Source organism: Acanthopagrus latus, chromosome 6 (assembly GCF_904848185.1).
Source record: "Acanthopagrus latus isolate v.2019 chromosome 6, fAcaLat1.1, whole genome shotgun sequence".
Taxonomy (NCBI): domain Eukaryota; kingdom Metazoa; phylum Chordata; class Actinopteri; order Spariformes; family Sparidae; genus Acanthopagrus; species Acanthopagrus latus.
The window spans coordinates 4,461,459-4,478,743 of record NC_051044.1 but is presented as its reverse complement, the minus strand read 5'-3'; the positions used below and the strand labels follow the sequence as shown (position 1 = coordinate 4,478,743).

General features: G+C 41.4%; 1 protein-coding gene and 1 long non-coding RNA gene across 18 annotated transcripts in view; one reads left to right on the top strand and one right to left on the bottom strand.

Annotated features, from left to right (window-relative positions):
• The window catches only part of ptprt (protein tyrosine phosphatase receptor type T), a 311,154-nt gene that overhangs the window by 3,267 nt on the left and 290,602 nt on the right, over positions 1 to 17,285 (bottom strand). For 16 of the 17 annotated variants that reach the window (XM_037099891.1, XM_037099886.1, XM_037099890.1 and 13 more), the window contains 7 exons: positions 16,818 to 16,972; positions 13,591 to 13,726; positions 11,252 to 11,401; positions 10,710 to 10,883; positions 10,444 to 10,575; positions 9,465 to 9,590; positions 6,483 to 6,646 (listed from right to left, as the gene is read on the bottom strand). In XM_037099891.1, coding sequence (XP_036955786.1) covers positions 6,483 to 6,646; positions 9,465 to 9,590; positions 10,444 to 10,575; positions 10,710 to 10,883; positions 11,252 to 11,401; positions 13,591 to 13,726; positions 16,818 to 16,972 — 1,037 coding nt within the window. The remainder of the gene's footprint in view (positions 1 to 6,482; positions 6,647 to 9,464; positions 9,591 to 10,443; positions 10,576 to 10,709; positions 10,884 to 11,251; positions 11,402 to 13,590; positions 13,727 to 16,817; positions 16,973 to 17,285) is intronic. The other variant, XM_037099888.1, reaches the window with a different exon arrangement.
• LOC119020533 lies at positions 490 to 6,167 on the top strand. The gene is made up of 3 exons (XR_005075360.1): positions 490 to 611; positions 1,320 to 1,541; positions 6,035 to 6,167. It is a non-coding gene; the product is annotated as an uncharacterized LOC119020533 (long non-coding RNA).

Below are 17,285 nucleotides of genomic sequence, written 5' to 3'. Positions count from 1 at the left end.
ATGTCAGCTTTTCAAAATCGCCCTTGAAACCTCTGAACCCAGAACTCAGAAACATTTCAGTGGATTTTAATAAAGCTAATAACACCAGTTATGAGAGACAAGACTCGTCTCTCAGCCGTGACTGTATGTATATCGGTGCTCGGTAGTGTGGAGGAGGAACGGCTCTCTGTTTACAAAGGAAAACTCTTTTAGCCTTCAGCCTTTTGAGAGTGTACCACCAAGTCTGTTTTGGCAAATGCTGCCCCCAGAAAACCAAATATTTCTGTTACTAGTAGCTGTAATAAAGATGCTTTTGCATCCAAGTCTTTGCAGCAGATGCTAAGAGAAATAATGTCTTTTCATATCAGTTTGGGATCTCGACAGACATTGAGGACAAGCTGCTCTTCATAAACCCAACACATCAACATCACCTTTAAAGGGAAATGTCTGACTATTAATAAATACATGAAAAGTATATTTTTAAAGCAGCATTATCAAGAAATTGGAATTGAAATGTATAATTTTGTGAAAATTGTGTGATTTGGCGCCCTGTAGATGCAGCAACATGTGACAGAGACATCATTGACCGTATTATAAGACACTGTACCATCAAAAAGTTTCATAATGTTGCTGTAAGTATTGATGAGTGTGCGTCCAGTGATAGGAGTCAGAGCAGATACAGGCTGTTATTGATTTATGTTGCCGTCTCTGAACCTTCATCATCAGCGATCTTTGACTGCAGTGGGCAAATCCAAACGTCAACTAAAATCGAATACGAAACCTTCTGAGTGTTTGTGTGCGTGTAGTTTCATCTCTGCTTTTGTAATCAATGATATTCTGATTGATGATCGCCTTTAAATCAATTTATTTAGACCCACACACCTGCTGTCCTGAACCAGGAATAGTTAGTGATTAGTTTCAACATGCTCACAACTGGAACTGCTTCTTAAACTTTTGGCAAAAGTTTTTTTTAAAATATAAATGATTGTACAGAGTGCATACAAGTTCCAGGATGTCAAATTTGACATTTGATATATATATATATATATATATATTTTTTTTTTTTCTAGAGCAAACTAAAGTGAAACAAGTCCAACAGTGAAAGTTTAGAAAAGGCTAAATGAGACAAAGACTGACAGGAAGTGACAGAGTGAACATGCAGAACAAAGAGAACTGTCTCTGCATGCAGCTCAAAGAAACATGAGCCCTACTAATGGATTTAAGACATCTGAATTGATGTGTTCACATTTCACAGACTCAATTCAGGGGTTAACTAGCTGTAATGGACAAATGGTGGAGTGACGCAGCCGTATTTGTGTGTATATATCGTGTGTTTACAGCCCGATCAGCAGTCAGCAGTCAGACCTCCCGCCATGAAAAGAGCTCCAGACTTTCCCGTCTCGACCGGTTCCAGCTGAATTCCTTCAGTATTCCGACTGAATAAAACATTCGGGCGCTGAGAGGTGGAGTGGCAGCCGTCAGAAAATTCACCCACAGTCTACTGCTAATGCTGCTGCTCTGCATTAACAATACCCGGGCCGCCACAGTTTAGATACTATCAGGTAAATCAATTCTCCCGGATTTTACTAACTAATTATTTGAGCTGAACTGACTACAAATGAACGCGTCCAAAAGTGGTGAAGAATGTTAAAACAGCCAGAATGCACGCATCACTGGACCAATCATTTTAAACAACTCATTTTCAGGTTTATTGCATTTTTGTTACGTACAGAATCCGCAAATCTATTTTGAAACGGGAGACGGCACTACTGGTTTTCATTACGCTGCGTCTGAGATAAAAAACTTAAAATGCAAAGGTTTCCCTGCAACAGATCTGGGTAAGGGATAAAAATGAGACTGAATACATTTTACATTAGTGCTGTCAGATACATCTTAGGGGCTAAAATGCATGAAACCTAATTACTGAACAACAACCAACAAACCCAATAAAATCAAGACAGGCCGAGACTCGAGTTTTACTGAGGGCCAGGGCAACTTTCAGTTTGTTAAGTTTATTAAATTCACCATCCGAAGGTCGACCAGTAACATGTTCTAGCTCATGTAAGAGAAACTAACGAGGATCCACTGAAGCCGATACTGATGACGATGTTAAAACATTAACGATACACAGCGTACCGACTTTCTCTCGCTTGGCAAAATGGTTAAAGGAAAACTTTCAGCCTATGAAAGTTCTTATCTTCATAGTTCTGTTCCTGTCATGAAACGGTGAGTGCGGCCGTGCAGGATTTAAAAAAACAAATCACCAAGTTAGCCAAACAAGAGAAAAACCAACGCTGAACAGCAGAATTATTACCCAGAATACTTTCAGGGCTACACCGCGTGCGCCGCAGATCGATGACAGATGCTTTGTGAGAGAGAGGAATTATCAGATATATTAGACTCAAGGTGTTTATGAAATACTTGGGAGCCACATTTTTCAGATATGAACTGCAGCAAGCTGTAAATATATTAAGAGATCCTCCGGGACAAGACGGCACACTATTTATTCTTCGCCATCTGAAATACATATCTATATAAATAAATACAGCACAGAATGCTGTTGTCAGTGTGTCGGCCCCTCAATATTCTCTAACAGCCTTCCCTCCTCTGTGTGATTCACTGAAAATGAGACATGTAGTCAGCATTAAAGACCCATCAGACTCCAACCTCCAGGACAAGTGAGGAGCAGAAAAATAATCAATTCTCACCAGCTACTGATTGAACCATCATGTTTCTCTTTATCTCTGGTATTACTTAGTCTGTGAAATCAATATCTGGGGCTGATTAGCCAGTGAAGCTGCCTTCACCCAGAGGCAGAAGAAAGCCTGCATCCCATCAGTTACATTTACTGCAGGTTAGAGCTTAGCAGTGATGGTAGCGGGTCGGTCGGGTCGGTCGGGTCGAGTCGGGTCGAGTCGGGTCGGGCAACGATAACCCAAGTATTTTAATTTCTTATGATTATGATTTTATTGAAAAATAACTGATGCACATGTAAGAGGAGTCAAGCCTGAACAATCGATAGCTTTCCGTATTGATTTAAGCTGGGGGTCACAGATGGGATATGTATCACTGTCACCATCTGTATTCCAATAAGACACCACAAGATTAACCATTGATTCTGTGTGTAAGCGTTAACAGCTGAGTCAAGATCAGCACCAAGCAGCCTTGAGGGGCAAGGGAGGATTTTTATTTATTTATTTTTTTATTTCTGGTGATCCATTTTCCAAGTCTGATCTGAATAACTTTATCTGGGTGGGAAAAGAAGTTTTGCCAGGATAATCTCATAAATTCTTTCCTCATTTGTTTTTCCATCTGCGAAAACATGTGGGGAAATTAAAAAAAAAAATCAGTTAATTGGAGATGTTTAAAACAATTTTTAAAAATTAAGGAGACAGATCGTGTCTTCAGGTCGAAATGAGAATTAAATAAACAAACACTTAAAATTGAGCCCGCATGTTTTCACAGATGGAAAAAAAAGGAAATTAGAAATGTTTTACTTACAAACCCTTTTTTTTCCATCTGTGAAAACGTGGAATTCCACCCACTCAGGTGGAACCAAGTAAAAAATAATTAAAAAAAAAAAAAGTTTCATTTTTTTCCCCCCAAAGATACCTATTTTCTTTCAGTTGGGAAAAAAAAATGTTCAAAAAATAAGTTTTGCCAGGATAATCTGTCCAAGTTTTGATGGAGTAAAAAGTAAAAAACAAAACAAAACAAAACAAAACAAACAAACAAAATATTCTGGAGGTTTCGTTTTCCAAAGATTCGGGATTATCTTTCCAACTTCCTTTTGTTTTTCAATCTGTGAAAACATAGAATTTTTTTATATATATATATATATATATATATATATATATATATATATATATATATATATATATATATATATATATATATATATATATATATATAAAAATGCATAAAATAAAATAAAGTTAAAAAAATAAAAAAAAAACTCAAGATTTTCCATTTATGAAATTGACTGGAAAACATAATATGAAAAAAAAAAAAAAAATCTTGTTTGGCTATAAAATTTCTCTTTTTTGTGCCTCGTGTTTTAAATAGGACTAAAAGCATTCATGTTTTTTTTCCAGGTGAGTTTAATTTCTACGTGCAGACTAAACACAAGATAATTCTGTTCTCTGTTGACATATGATAGAGTTTTTTTCTTTCTTTGTTAACTCAGTTTCACCTCTGAACAAAAAAAAAATAAATGTTCACCTCGCTTCACACATGTTGCTGCCTTTCTCCTCATTCAGATTCACACATGGAACAAACCAAACCAAAAATTCAGGACCAGATCCACACATTCTCCTGAAACTCATCTTTTTTTCCATTTGGTTTCAGTCACGAGAGAGAAAAAAAAGTTTTTCCCCTCAGATATTTTCACACATGGAGAAAAATAAGGAACTTATTAGGAATAAGGCAGATTTCCCATCAGATCTCAAGTCATAAACACAGAGAGGAAATAGTTTAAATCAGAGATTAAATCAAAAAAAAATATCTTCACTTGACCCTCAGGGCTTCAACAGATACTGACTGCTGCTGCTTCTACTGTAGTTGGGGGAAACTATTTAGGCTTTGCAGCTGAAAACTTTTTAAATATATTTTTATTTTCGATGTGGTGATAAAGCAGCTGCCATAGTACTGAGTGACACATGAGTTCATAAGAAATTTGAAAATGACCACTGTCTACATTTAGTTCGTAGCATACAATCTCTGAAAATCTTTAGAACTGTGAGCTGCCTATTAAGAAATAATTTAGAATGATTTAAGATTTTAATATCACATTTTTCAGCACGTTTAATGAAAACAGCCTGTATCCCAAACTCTCTTTCAGAAATCACACTGAGAGCAAAAAGAACCTCACAGCCGCCAGAAAAAACAAAAAAACAAAACAAATCAATGCCAATTCTGATTGGCCCAATGAGCTGTGACAGAGGATGCTGATTGGATGAGCACCAGTGATGCGCTTGAGGCAATGTTTGGTGTGTGAGTGTTTGTGTGTTGTTGTTAGTGAAGTTCCCCTGTAATCTCTCGTCTATAGATTTTACAGCCTCTGTTTCCCCCCCTCATTATCAGCCTCATTTGTTCTGCTGAGATACGAGCTGCGTGGAGCTGAGCAGTGTGTGTGTGTGTGTGTGTAGACTTATAAAAAACACACACACATACGTGTGTGTAATAATGTTATTGTTTTGGTTTTTTTTCTATTGCATTCAGGTCTTGGAGAGTCTCACTGCATTTGTGGAAATAACGTAGTATAAAGCCTTTACTGGTTCCAGGGGAATTCTATTGTAATCTGATAAAACTGCCTCTAGTGATGTAACTCTGTGGATAAGTTGCATTGTGGGTAACGCAGGCGCCAAGGAAGAAGAACTGATATAATAAAAATGGCGACATATCTGGTTCTGCAGTGTCAGTTTTGATCATTTGCTTCTAAACTGCCCATTACGAGACCAACACTGTTACAGGAGTGCATTGCTAGACCTGTGGACTGTTTCAGAGCCTGCTGTCTTCATTACCCACAATGCAACTCGGCCATGTCAGAGGACAGTTAACACCGGGTGGGTGGATTGGCTTACAGAATCTGTTTCCTTTGCTCTTCCTTGACATTCAGATACTGGAAACAGCTGATAATGTGCTGTTTGAACGCTGTAAGCGATGAAAATACAGATCACCTTCTCTTTGGTGCACACGATCAAACTGAAGTCGGAAGAACGACTTGTGAACTCGGGAGGTTTGACCATCCGAGGAGCATGACACCTCCATAGGACATTCATCAGACTGCATTCAGCTTCCCCTGGAGCCACACAAGGCTTTTCACATATGCAGAAGAGAGTTACCCTTTAAACAAGGCTAGATAGATTATAAATACTTAACTATGCAGGTCTTGTTGTGCAGGCAGTCTCTTTTATATCTTCAACCAACTAACTAATTCCTAGTTATGAGCCAAGCTGACATTGTTATCGAACTACAATGAATGTGTACCTCCTGTTATGAATCGTCCTTTGAATCTTTTTAGCCCACCTGCTGTGTGTGTTTGTCTTCCTCATAGTTCACGTCAGACACACCTGAACTGAGATAAATGTTGAGCTCAGACCATCTGTACGTCTGACAGATCAGCGGGGGGAAAATAAAGCATGAAAGAGCGAGCCAGCAGAGAACAATGGATGAGTCTCCAAACACCGTGTATTGTATATATCATCTCAGAGGTCTGTGTGTGTGTGTGTGTGTGACTGTGAGCCTGTTTGTTGTAAAGTGTTTTGTTGTATATGTGTGTGTTCTTTCCGAGTACTTCATCATTGTTAAGTCTCAACGTCTTTCACACACACACACACACACACACACACAGTTTTTCTTTCAGTAGTTTTTGTTTTTTTGTTTTTTATCTTGATCTATCATTCCAGTGAACAGCATTTGTTCTCATCCTCTTTAAACCCAATTCTTTCTGTTTCATCCCAGGTTTGTGTTGTCCGCGTGTCGTGTGTTTGTGTCCAACTTACAGGCAGTGAACCACAGTCCTCCCGTCTCCTCCGTCGTACTGCTCCTGCCACTTCGCCAACCTCCTGACCAACTGGAGGATGGAGCGCTTGGAGAGAGGCGTGTCCCTGTAGGCCGGCCAGCCGATGAACTGGAAGTGTTGCACCAGGCGGTAACCGTCCTGTGGCTGAAGAGAGACGAGGGAAAAATAAGGATTTTTATCACCACAGCTGTCGTCATCACAATAAAGATCAAGCAGTATATATATTTTTTTTAATTTAAGCATGACTGTCTGTCCAAAGGCGACTGTTGACATTTATGACCCAGACGTCTGTCTCTGTCCCCTCCAGCCAAAAATGTGTTGACTGGAAAGGATTCATCATGTAGTCTAACGTGGACTGAGGTCAAATCATTTTAAAGACATAAATGTAGCTGGTGATCAGATTAGATCTTCTTCATTACTGAACATTGCGAGAGTTTTATCTGAGCTTCCTACTTGTTTTTTGGCATGTTCTTGGACGACTAAGATCTCAAACACAGTGTAGCTTTTAGCCAGAAGCTGCCATTCTTCTCAGTGACGGCCTCATTTGCTAATGACAGACTCAGCCAACAATAAAGCACTTTTCATGTGTTAGCGCGCTGTTGTTCTCCAATTTGCTCTTGTTTCTGAAGAAAAATGCCTGTTTAAAGGAATCGGATTGGACTCAAAGAGGACATCTTGTAATGTTTAATTCAATTTCATGGCAGACAAAATGTTTTCAGTCATCTGGCCTGAGGCGGTTGGCATCCACCACCTCAAATACCAAAGCCCGCCATCACTGTCAGACTGATTTACTGTGATGTTTGCAACGCACGTTGACATTTACACACATTTTCCTCCATTTCTCTCTCTCTCTCTCTCTCCTGTATACCTGCTTTACCATTTCTATTCATGCTCCTTCCTCCTCCTCTCGTGTTTCATCCTTTCTTCCAATCAACTCCCATTTCAAACTTTTTCATTTTGCCCCAATCTTTTTTTTTTCCTTCTACCCTTCATCACTCTTTATGTTTTCCTCTTTTCCCCCCTTTCCTGCTCTCTCACTCTCCTCCTCTTCATTTGATGGCTTAGTGGTTGGTGGTACAGACTCAGCTAGGTTGGAGCTGCTCTCACAGTGTGAGATGTGCTGTTGTGGCGATGATATGAGCCATTTCACGCTAGACTGGTGATGTGTTTGAGAGGGAGCGAGAGAGGGAGAGAGAGCGCTAGAATATAGAGAGTGGGGTAGCGGGGAGTTCACTAAGTGCTATAGGAGCATGCGGACGATAGGGTACCGCTGGAGTTGTACCGTCATGGATGGGTGAGAAAATGAGATCAGAAGGGAGTAACAAGTAACAGGAGGGGAGGAAAGATGAGATGGAGGTGAGAATGCGAAGGGAAAGAAAAGGTGAGAACACAGGCAGGAGAGGACAATAGGAGGAACATGGAGACATGAGGAGAGGATGGTTTTAAAAATGCTCTGTTGTTGTTGCACCACCTCCTACCACGCTGTCTTTGTCTCTTTAGCGTTCTCTCTGAACCAGGACTCGGTTAGCATGGCAGCATTAGTGTGTGAGAGGTACAGCCAGTATCATCTAGTCGGCTGCTTAGTGGGAGCTAAAGGTCAGATGAAATGAAATGAAAAATGCCTTTTATGTGATGTTACTTTGTCTTCCTGGGTGTATCCTTCCACCATCTATTGTTATATGTCAGATAAAGGGCAAGGATGACATTTTTTATTTCTATGGGACAATCCAAACAATTTTGTTTTGAGTTAAATCACAAAAATGAAAATCCAGTCATGTTGTGTTCACCCCCATGGGTAAAGAAAGTCACATTAAGTTTTGGAGTTCACAAAACACTTCCAGATGCCCAGAAATCCCAAATTGATTTGGAAAGATATTATTTGCATCCTCAGTGTGCAGTCAGGCTTGTGCACCCACTTCAGAAGATGTGTGCGCTAATTCTTATAGCTTAGCAACAACAGTGACGTTTAAAAAAAGGGTTTAAATAATGTCTTGTCAAATTAATCTGGGATTTGGGGGCTACCGGAGACTTGGATTACACCAGAAAAGCTGTATGCTATTTTTGTCTGTTGTTTGACATTTTGAGAGGAGAACCCAGTTGTTCAGAGGAATGCTGTTCCATCAGCATGGTACGGTGGCCGTGAGGGGCAAATGAAGACAGTTATTAATTGTTTTTCATTTTCTGATTTAAATTTGTTTTTTTGATTTTTTCTTGCATTTTGCGACAGATTTGAAAAACCTTTTTTTCCAAGATATTTTTTTTCCCCTGCTGAAAACCTTCTTTGCCACACGTTTTCACAGATAGTAAAGAAAAGTCCCAACCAGTTCTAAACTTATAAACACAGGAGAGAAAATAATTTATTTCAGACTTAAAATACTGATCACCTCTTGGCCACTTAGCTAATGTGCAATAATGACTAAATCCTGGTTTAAGTGACCGACCAAGTGCAAGTGTTAATAATGTGAGATGATGGGGGAGACTAAATACTGGAGCACAGACAGATTAGAGTCTCCCAGAATGCTTGTCAACTAATCGTGCTAACCTTGAATACGTTCCAGGATAAGACGTACTGGAGGTCAGGTTGAGAATGTCTTAAAACAATCACCTTTTGTTTTAATGAATTAAGTGAAAGTTGGGTCTACAGAGGAACCATTTGTGTTTTCGGTGGACTTGAACGAGGCCCTGAATGCAACGCTACCTTCAGGTCACCACCATAATTTAATCACGCATTTACTCTTCATTTAACATGAGTAAAGTTTTCCAAATACAATCAGGAAGTGTGAACTTTGTGGGAGTTGCTTTCCCCCTTTTTTCTAAAGGTCTTCACTGCTGTAACTTCCTGTACATTTCACAGCACAAGGAAAACCTCCACCTGAACCACATACTGTTGAATATATGTGCAATAAAGTTAGTATTATTAAAACATCTGTAATTTTATATGAAATGTGAAGGCTTTGAGTACCCTGGCCATGTTGCAGATCCTGAAGATTCGGTTGATGATGTCTTCGTCGATGTCGGCTGATATGAATTCGACTTGAATGGGACCGTAGCAACACGAACTCTTTTCCGGCCAGTACTGCATACATAACTGTAGCAAACAGAGACAGAAATAGGGAGGAGATGGGATACAGACGAGAAAGAGCGAGAAAGAGAAAGTTTACCAGGTTTAATAGACACATTCACGTGGATTTCCTTTCAAACGGCCTAACAGCACAAGTAATAATTGGAAGGCAGAAAATTCTTTTATGAATTCCCGTCATCGATAATGAAGATTATCACCTCTGTGGCTGGATGTGAATTCCATTTTCAAGTTTTTATACTTCCACAGTGAGGCCAGATAAAAGAGTTATCTACGTGTGGAACATAATACTCCGTGCAGGATTAAGATGAGATAAAGCCGACATAAAAACAGGACAGTAATTTCAACACAGTTTTTTTTTCCATCTACACACCCGCCAGACGTGCAAGATAAAGAATGCCACGAGCGGGATTTTATTCACTTAAAATGCCAGACATGTGTGAGCTGAGAATCTACAACTCATTTACAATCAGCGCTGAGCAAGACGACGCAGCTACATCTGTGTTCGTCCGTTGATTATATGAGCACCTCCTACGCAACAACACGGTTTCTGACTGTCAGCTGAATTCTGTTGATTTTAGGGCGTATTTTTGATTATTAATTCAGTATTTTAGATCTGTCAAGATTTGTTAACGAATTGCTGAATAACCACACACGTTGTGAGTGCCAGGGATTTATTCGAAGGACTGTCAATACACATTCACATTCATAAACACGGTCTTTCAATGTATTGCCAAGGTCCTGTGATGTTATAGTAGATGTGTCCGCTGCTGGCTGTCTGCTGTTTACTCTTTTCATGAAACGTAAGTTCGTCCAAAAGCAGGACAAACAGACGGGGAATACTGTTTGTGTGTGTTCGTACCTGTGCCGCGTCCATCTCATTGAGCATTACAATGGACGAGCAGTTGTAGTCGAACACCAGCCTCCAGAAGTCGCCCATGGTGTTTGGCAATGGATGCTGGGTAACAATGAAGGCCGCTGGCTGTTTGTGGCTCTGGAGTATTGAGATGGATCAGATGAATAACAACAGCCAGTAAAAAATAATCAGAGCAAAGATTTTAGATCTCTGCACCGGAATATATCATCACGTACGAAACACACAGATTGATATGTCGAACATACACTTACGTCCATTAACGCAGCGTTGATGTAATTGGAGCTCTCTCCGTCCACAGATATGAGGAAAGGCAGGCATCGGTCTGCTGATAGAACGTCCAAACTGCGGTTCTTGTCGTGGTTCCGGGGTAGCAAACCCACGCTGCAGTCCTCTGGACGGACTCTAGGGGTGACTATGTTCAGCGTCTGGAGAAAAAAAAAAACAGCTCATCAATGCCACTTCAAGTTCAGCCTTCTACAAAGTTAACATGAACGAGGAAACACAGCAAGACGACTGGACCACGATACAAAACGTCCGCAGTAACATCATGAAGACTCAGCAAAAAGATTAAACACTGACTTTAGTCTTAATAATCTGCTAACATGTAATAGATCTATCTTGCTTTTTGGACGAATTGAGAACATGAGATTAATATTTTGTAGACTACAAAACTTGTGAGCTTGTCCTTTAAAGTTTGTCTCCAGATAATGAATTTCCCATCAAACGAGTGTGTGTGTGTGTGTGTGTGTGTGTGTGTGTGTGTGTGTGTGTGTGTGTGAGTGTGTGTTCTCACCTGGAACTCGTCTTTAATCTGGCTGGAGTTGGTCTGTGGGTCCAGCCGGCTGATGTTGTAGTAAATGGCTCTGAACTCACACACTGGTATGGCTGTATTCCCACATAGACACGCCTCCAAGATGGCATCGTGAACGAACACATACTGCTCCTGCAACATGAGCAAAAGCAGTCCATCAGAGCGAGGCTGTGGTATAAAACAGACAGATCTCCGGCCTGCGTATAAACAAAGGTTTGGTCTTGAACCCGCGTAGCTGTCGGCTCCGACCTCTCAGGGACAGAAGGCACGTTGGACTAAGCTTCATGTCCGGCCGTTTTCAAGGCTCCGACACACTCAAACATTCCACTGTGGGCGCAGCTCCTGTTTGCTTTGTGCGTGTGAATTCATTATGTTTGTGCTCGTAGTCTCCTGCAGCCTAAAAGTGAAATAAAAGGGAGAAGTGCTTTGCCCTGCAGTGTTTCTGCGCTCTGGATCAAGTGTGCTCTTTGTGCTCCGACCAGCACCAGCCACCGTGAGCTGCAGCAGCCTCTGTGCATGTTAATCCACCTCTCCGTCTTTTCCATTTTTTATCTACGGTTCATTCACTTTTTTTTTTTTATTTCTCTCTCTCTCCCGTTTCTTTCTATTGTTTCCTCTCACACTTGTGTTCGTCTGCCGCCTCTCGCTGTTTCAATTTGCTTTTCACTTTATCTCTCCATCTCTCTCTCACTCTCTCTCTCTGTTGAATGTTAATTGTTGCCCTTGGAGCCGGGAGGAGAGTTTCAAAAGCATCACTGAAATGTCCTCTCCTGGCCATTACCTACTCTTGTGACACACACATACAAAAACACATGTATACGCGCACACACACACACACACACACACACACACACACACACACACACACACACACACACACACACACACACCTTTCCCTAGTGCCTTTTAAAAGATTAATTGCCTTGTGTTGTGTGGAGCAGGATTATAATAGCGTCAAGCGGCTTCAACACTGACATAAATTGCTCCCACACATATTCAAAAGGCAGGGCAGGATGCATTCAGCTCCGTTTCAAGTGCACGCATACACACACACACACACACATGCATGCTTAACTAGCTTTTATACCGATGCTGTCACATGAAAACACTCTGAGCGATGCCCTGGATAACTTTCCTGAACCTCGCTCTTCCAACACCCATTCGAAAGTCAATTCCAAGCTCTGAGCTCGAGCTGTCAGTCTGAAAATGAGGCTGTTTTCTCTCTGCTCCGTGTAAAGTTGACTTTTTAGATGTGTAAGGTTTTCATCAGTGGTACAAATGGAGCGCAGAGGCGGGATGGATTAGGTCGGCTTAAGGTAGCTTAGAGAGGAAATGAATACTTCTGTTCCAAAATGAAACACCCAACATTTGAAGATACAGGCGCTTTAAAAAAATGATTGATAGAACAAAATTAAAACAAATTATGACTCAGTGTGTAGAATAGCAAGTAACTTACATTGTTGCCTGACAAAACTTTTAAGAAATAGATCAAATGTGATGGCTGTTCTTGACCTGATGCTGCAGACTGGTCAGCTGAGTAGTGCTAGTTAACTGTAGTTAACCCAGTTAGGGGAGTTAATCTAGTTACATACATACAGTTTGTTCTACTTCTGTAAACGCCGGCTATATAAACTATAAATAAAATAAATGCATTTTCCTTGAAAAGTGAAAGTAGTTTTATCGGAACAAGGTTTCAGCAGCTAACTTCAGCGGTTGTGTATGTTTATGAGTGTGTGTGGGTGTGCTTGGTAGTAAGACATGGTAAGAAACATATTCTGAGATGTGCACACACACACACACACACACAAAGAATCCTAAATCAATGTGTGCGTGTGTGTGTATATATTTGATTTAGAGTTTGTGTGTTTGTACTACTGTCATCTATAATTCAAGGGATGTTTAATATTGATGGACAGATTGGGATGGATCATACAGTATAAGGCTGCAAGAAGTACTGAGAAAGTGAAACTGTGTCTGTCTTTGCTCCAGCGTCTCGTCCTGCGCGCAGACAGACCGATGCTTCGTGCTTCAGGCTAATTAAGATAATCAATCTCACTGTTTTTCCTTCATTCAAACTGACATTTGGTGGAATATTTCTAAGAACTAGAGATGTGGAGGGTAAGCCTCTGAGAACTCTTCTCGCTGTGGAGCTTCTCAGTAAGTCCATCCACCAGTTCTCATCAATAAACAGTAGTTAGTGAGTTCTTCCTACACGATTCAAAGTTTCCATCCTCCACTGGAAAAGTTCAATCATGCAGGAGTGCTTCATTTTCCATCCTTCCACAGCGGTGAACATTTTGGCACACATACGGTTCACCAACCTCCGTCTGGACCATGTTGACTCGCTGTGATCGCAGCTCTCGGATGCAGTTGAAAATGTCCACCACGCCTTCGTTCTCTGCCATGTCCAACATGATGTCCACTGCAATGAAACAGCCCGTCCTCCCTGCCCCGGCACTGCAGAGACAAATGGAAAGCCACATGTTCACTATCTACTCAGCATATTGATGCTAGATCAACAATGTTTGTATCATTAATTCATTATCATTACGATGCCAAACACACCATCATTCACCCAACGCAAATTGAAAAGATGCTCTGTGTGTTTGTTTATTTGTACATAAATAACTGCATGTATGTCCTGTAATTTATGTACCATGAAGGAGTTTATTAACTATCTTTGTGTTATGTAACCCTGTCTTGTGTAATGTTGAAAAAAATGACCTTGTAGCGGAGGTTTAACAACATTACACGACTTCAACGTTCACTTCTGAAAATGTAAACAGGTCGAATTTGCTGCCTGAACAAACAAACCGAAGCGGTTTCTGTCTTATCAGAAAAGTCTATAAATGCTAATCGGTGTCACATTTTCGTACCGGGCTTCATATTTTGTTCAGGAAAAGCTGTGAAACTGTAAAGACTTCATCGATTGTCTGACAGAACGACTGATGGCCGACGCGATGCCTGAAATACACAGATTCAGTGTGAGAGCTGAGTCGCTCTGCCTCACACACACACTCACACACACTCACACACACACAAACATGTACAGACTTTAATACCCCATGTCAGGTGTTAAGGCGACACATCCTGAACAGTAATGCCTGGAGGGGAGAGAGACGGATGGAGGGACAGACGAAACAGATGGATGGATTGAATGAGCGAGGGGGAGACAATCGGGGAAGGTAGGGTGAGGGTGGAAAGAGGGTTGTGATTGGGAGTGATAGAAGTGGTCGTCACAGGGGAGAGATCAAGGGAGGGAAGGATGGAGGGATGGAGAGGGAAGTGAGAGGATGAGGCATGGAGAGAGGGAGGGGAGGAACCTATCTTTCACTTTGCAATCCCGCTGACAGTTCACACAGACAGCGAGAGAGAGAGGGAGAGAGAGAGGGGGAAGGAACAGAGAGATAAGAGTAGAGAGAGAGAAGGAAAGATAGAAAGGAGAAAGAGGGAGAAAAGGAGGGAGCGCCTCGGCAGATTACCTGTCAACCTCTGTGATTAATGTTGAGACCAGAATACTGCTGGGCCTCTGTGTGCGTGTGCACATGTGTATGTGTGTGTTTGAGAGCCTCATGACACAGGCCAATAGCGTCAGAGTGCCCCCGGAAATTGGAAGTGACTGCCATAACTTCCTGCTTGTCTGTCCGCGTGCTTTTATCGGAGCTGCCCGTTTCCACGTGAGCTCACCTCGTCTGTCGGTCTGTCCGCCGCTTCTTACACTCTGTCCGTACGTACGCTTTAAATATAATTACCTGTCCGTCCTGTTGGAGCCCATGAGTGTGTGAGAAGGAAAAAGCTAATGCTATATTCAGTTGCATGTTGATACTCGTTTGATTTTGAAGGATCTTATGAGGTCTGTCACATAACTGACCTTTAGTCATGAAGACAACTGATAAATCAACCACATAAATAACTAAATGAAGTGGGTTTTGGCATTTGTTTCCATTTTTTTTTAGAGGTAGAAGTTTAGAAAAAGGACCATGGGCTTGATTACATGTTAATAAAATATGTAATTCTCAACTTATGGTTCAATTCAGCAGTTACGTTTTTTTATATTTAACCAATATGACATTTTTTTTTTCCAAACCTTAAGTGTTGCAAGTGTCTTAAATGGTAAACAGACTTACATTTCTGTAGCGCTTTTCCAATCTAATGACTGCTCAAGTGCTTTACAACACTTGTCACATTCTCACACACACACACACACACACACACACACACACACACACACACAGGCTGCCAAGTAAGGCGCCAACTGCTCATCAGGAGTGATTTTGTATCTTGCTCAAGGACACTTCGAAATGCAGCTGGGGGAAGCCGGGATATGAACCAGCGACCTTTCCGAGTACCAGACGACTCGCTCTACCTCCTGAGCTACAGCCGTCTTTACAAGTGCTACTCTATTAGATTTACTACAAAAAAGACATGAAACATTATATTTTTGAAAGGTATTAATAGTCTTTGGAAGGGATCTGGCGACTGTACTGCATGAGGGTCCGTTATCTCTAGCAGTCACTACACGGTGGGTTAGGGGTTAAATTCCCTCTGTGGCCACCGATCCAAAGTCATCTATTGTATTAAGGTGGACGCTCAAAGCGAATACATTCATTTTAATGCTTGTGCTGATATGAAGAATCTACTCCAAACATTTTTTTTTTCTATAGCTCGTCAGAGTGGTGACCTTTTAAAGCTTGAGCCTGCTGACAACGCGGCCCTGGAGTTGAACTGTTGCATCCCATAAAGAACAGAACATGGAGGTTAAATATACTGTCACCATGGGGATCTTAAAACTGTCACTTATTTTTTTTTTTCTCCCTCTATTCCCGCTCGCTGATGATGATGATGGTGGTGGTGGTGGTGGGATGAAAGTGGGGTGGAAGGTGAATTTCTTTCCTTTTTTTCCCCTCGTTGAATACTTTTTAAAGGTTAACACCAGCAGAATTTATGGACAAGGGAGGTTGGAGTGAGTGTGGCTGTGTGTGTGTGTGTGTGATCATATTGGTGCTGATAAACGGTGCTACTGTTACATCTGCGGCGGGTTGAGGGAAGATAAAAGGAAAATGAAAGAAAATCACAGTACACAAACGCTGACAGTGAAATGAAGGAGGAGAACTTCAGGCTAAATGTTTTTTGAGCAATGGATGAATTTTGCCTTCTGATCTATTTTAGATAAAGATATAACGGATGAAGACGTACCAGTTGGTATTGCGATTAAAAATGCACTGAACAAATGTGAATCAACAAAGAAGCACAGAAAGCGGGCTGGTGTTACAGCATCGTATGTTCTCTCTTCAAGAAGTCTCTTAAGAATGAGGTTTTTGCTCTTTCAACGAACCAACAAGTCATCGATGTGCTCTGTGTTGTGCTGACCCTGTGAAACCTTTTGCTTTCTGCCAAGACGGTGACAGTCAGGAGCCAAGAGGTTTTACAACTGAGTGAGTGTCTGTCTTTGTTTGTCCTTGTCTGGCCTCTTCAGCCACTGACCAACAGCTTCGGGGGGAATTAAGTTTAATCTTCTCGTACAAAACCTGTGTGTCTGTGTTCTCACCTGCAGTGAGCCACGATAGGCCCGGCGTCGGGCGGGTTGAGGAACTTGACCTGTCGTATGAATCCGAGCAGTCCGGTGGCGTAGCAGGGGACGCCGTGGTCGGGCCAGCTGGTGAAGTGAAACTGACGAAGTTCGCGGATTTCGTGATGACCCTTCTGGAAAAACACACACGGGAGACACGTTACAACCCGAGATGCATATTTTACAGCGGCAATAGCTCAAAACGACTCCGTGCCATTTTGTCTCCTGATGATGACGAATGCACCAATCTCACAAATTTTATCATGGCCCTTTTGGGAAAGACTGACAAGAAGACATATCATGGTTCAGCAGACTAATTTACAGCCCAGGATTTCAGGAATCTGGGGGCCATGCAGTCTCTTTGGCTTCAGACGGAAAATAAATCGATCCAGTGGATGTCAAGATGGCACTCTGGGCCACTTCTGGGAACGAGAGACAGGAAGACTT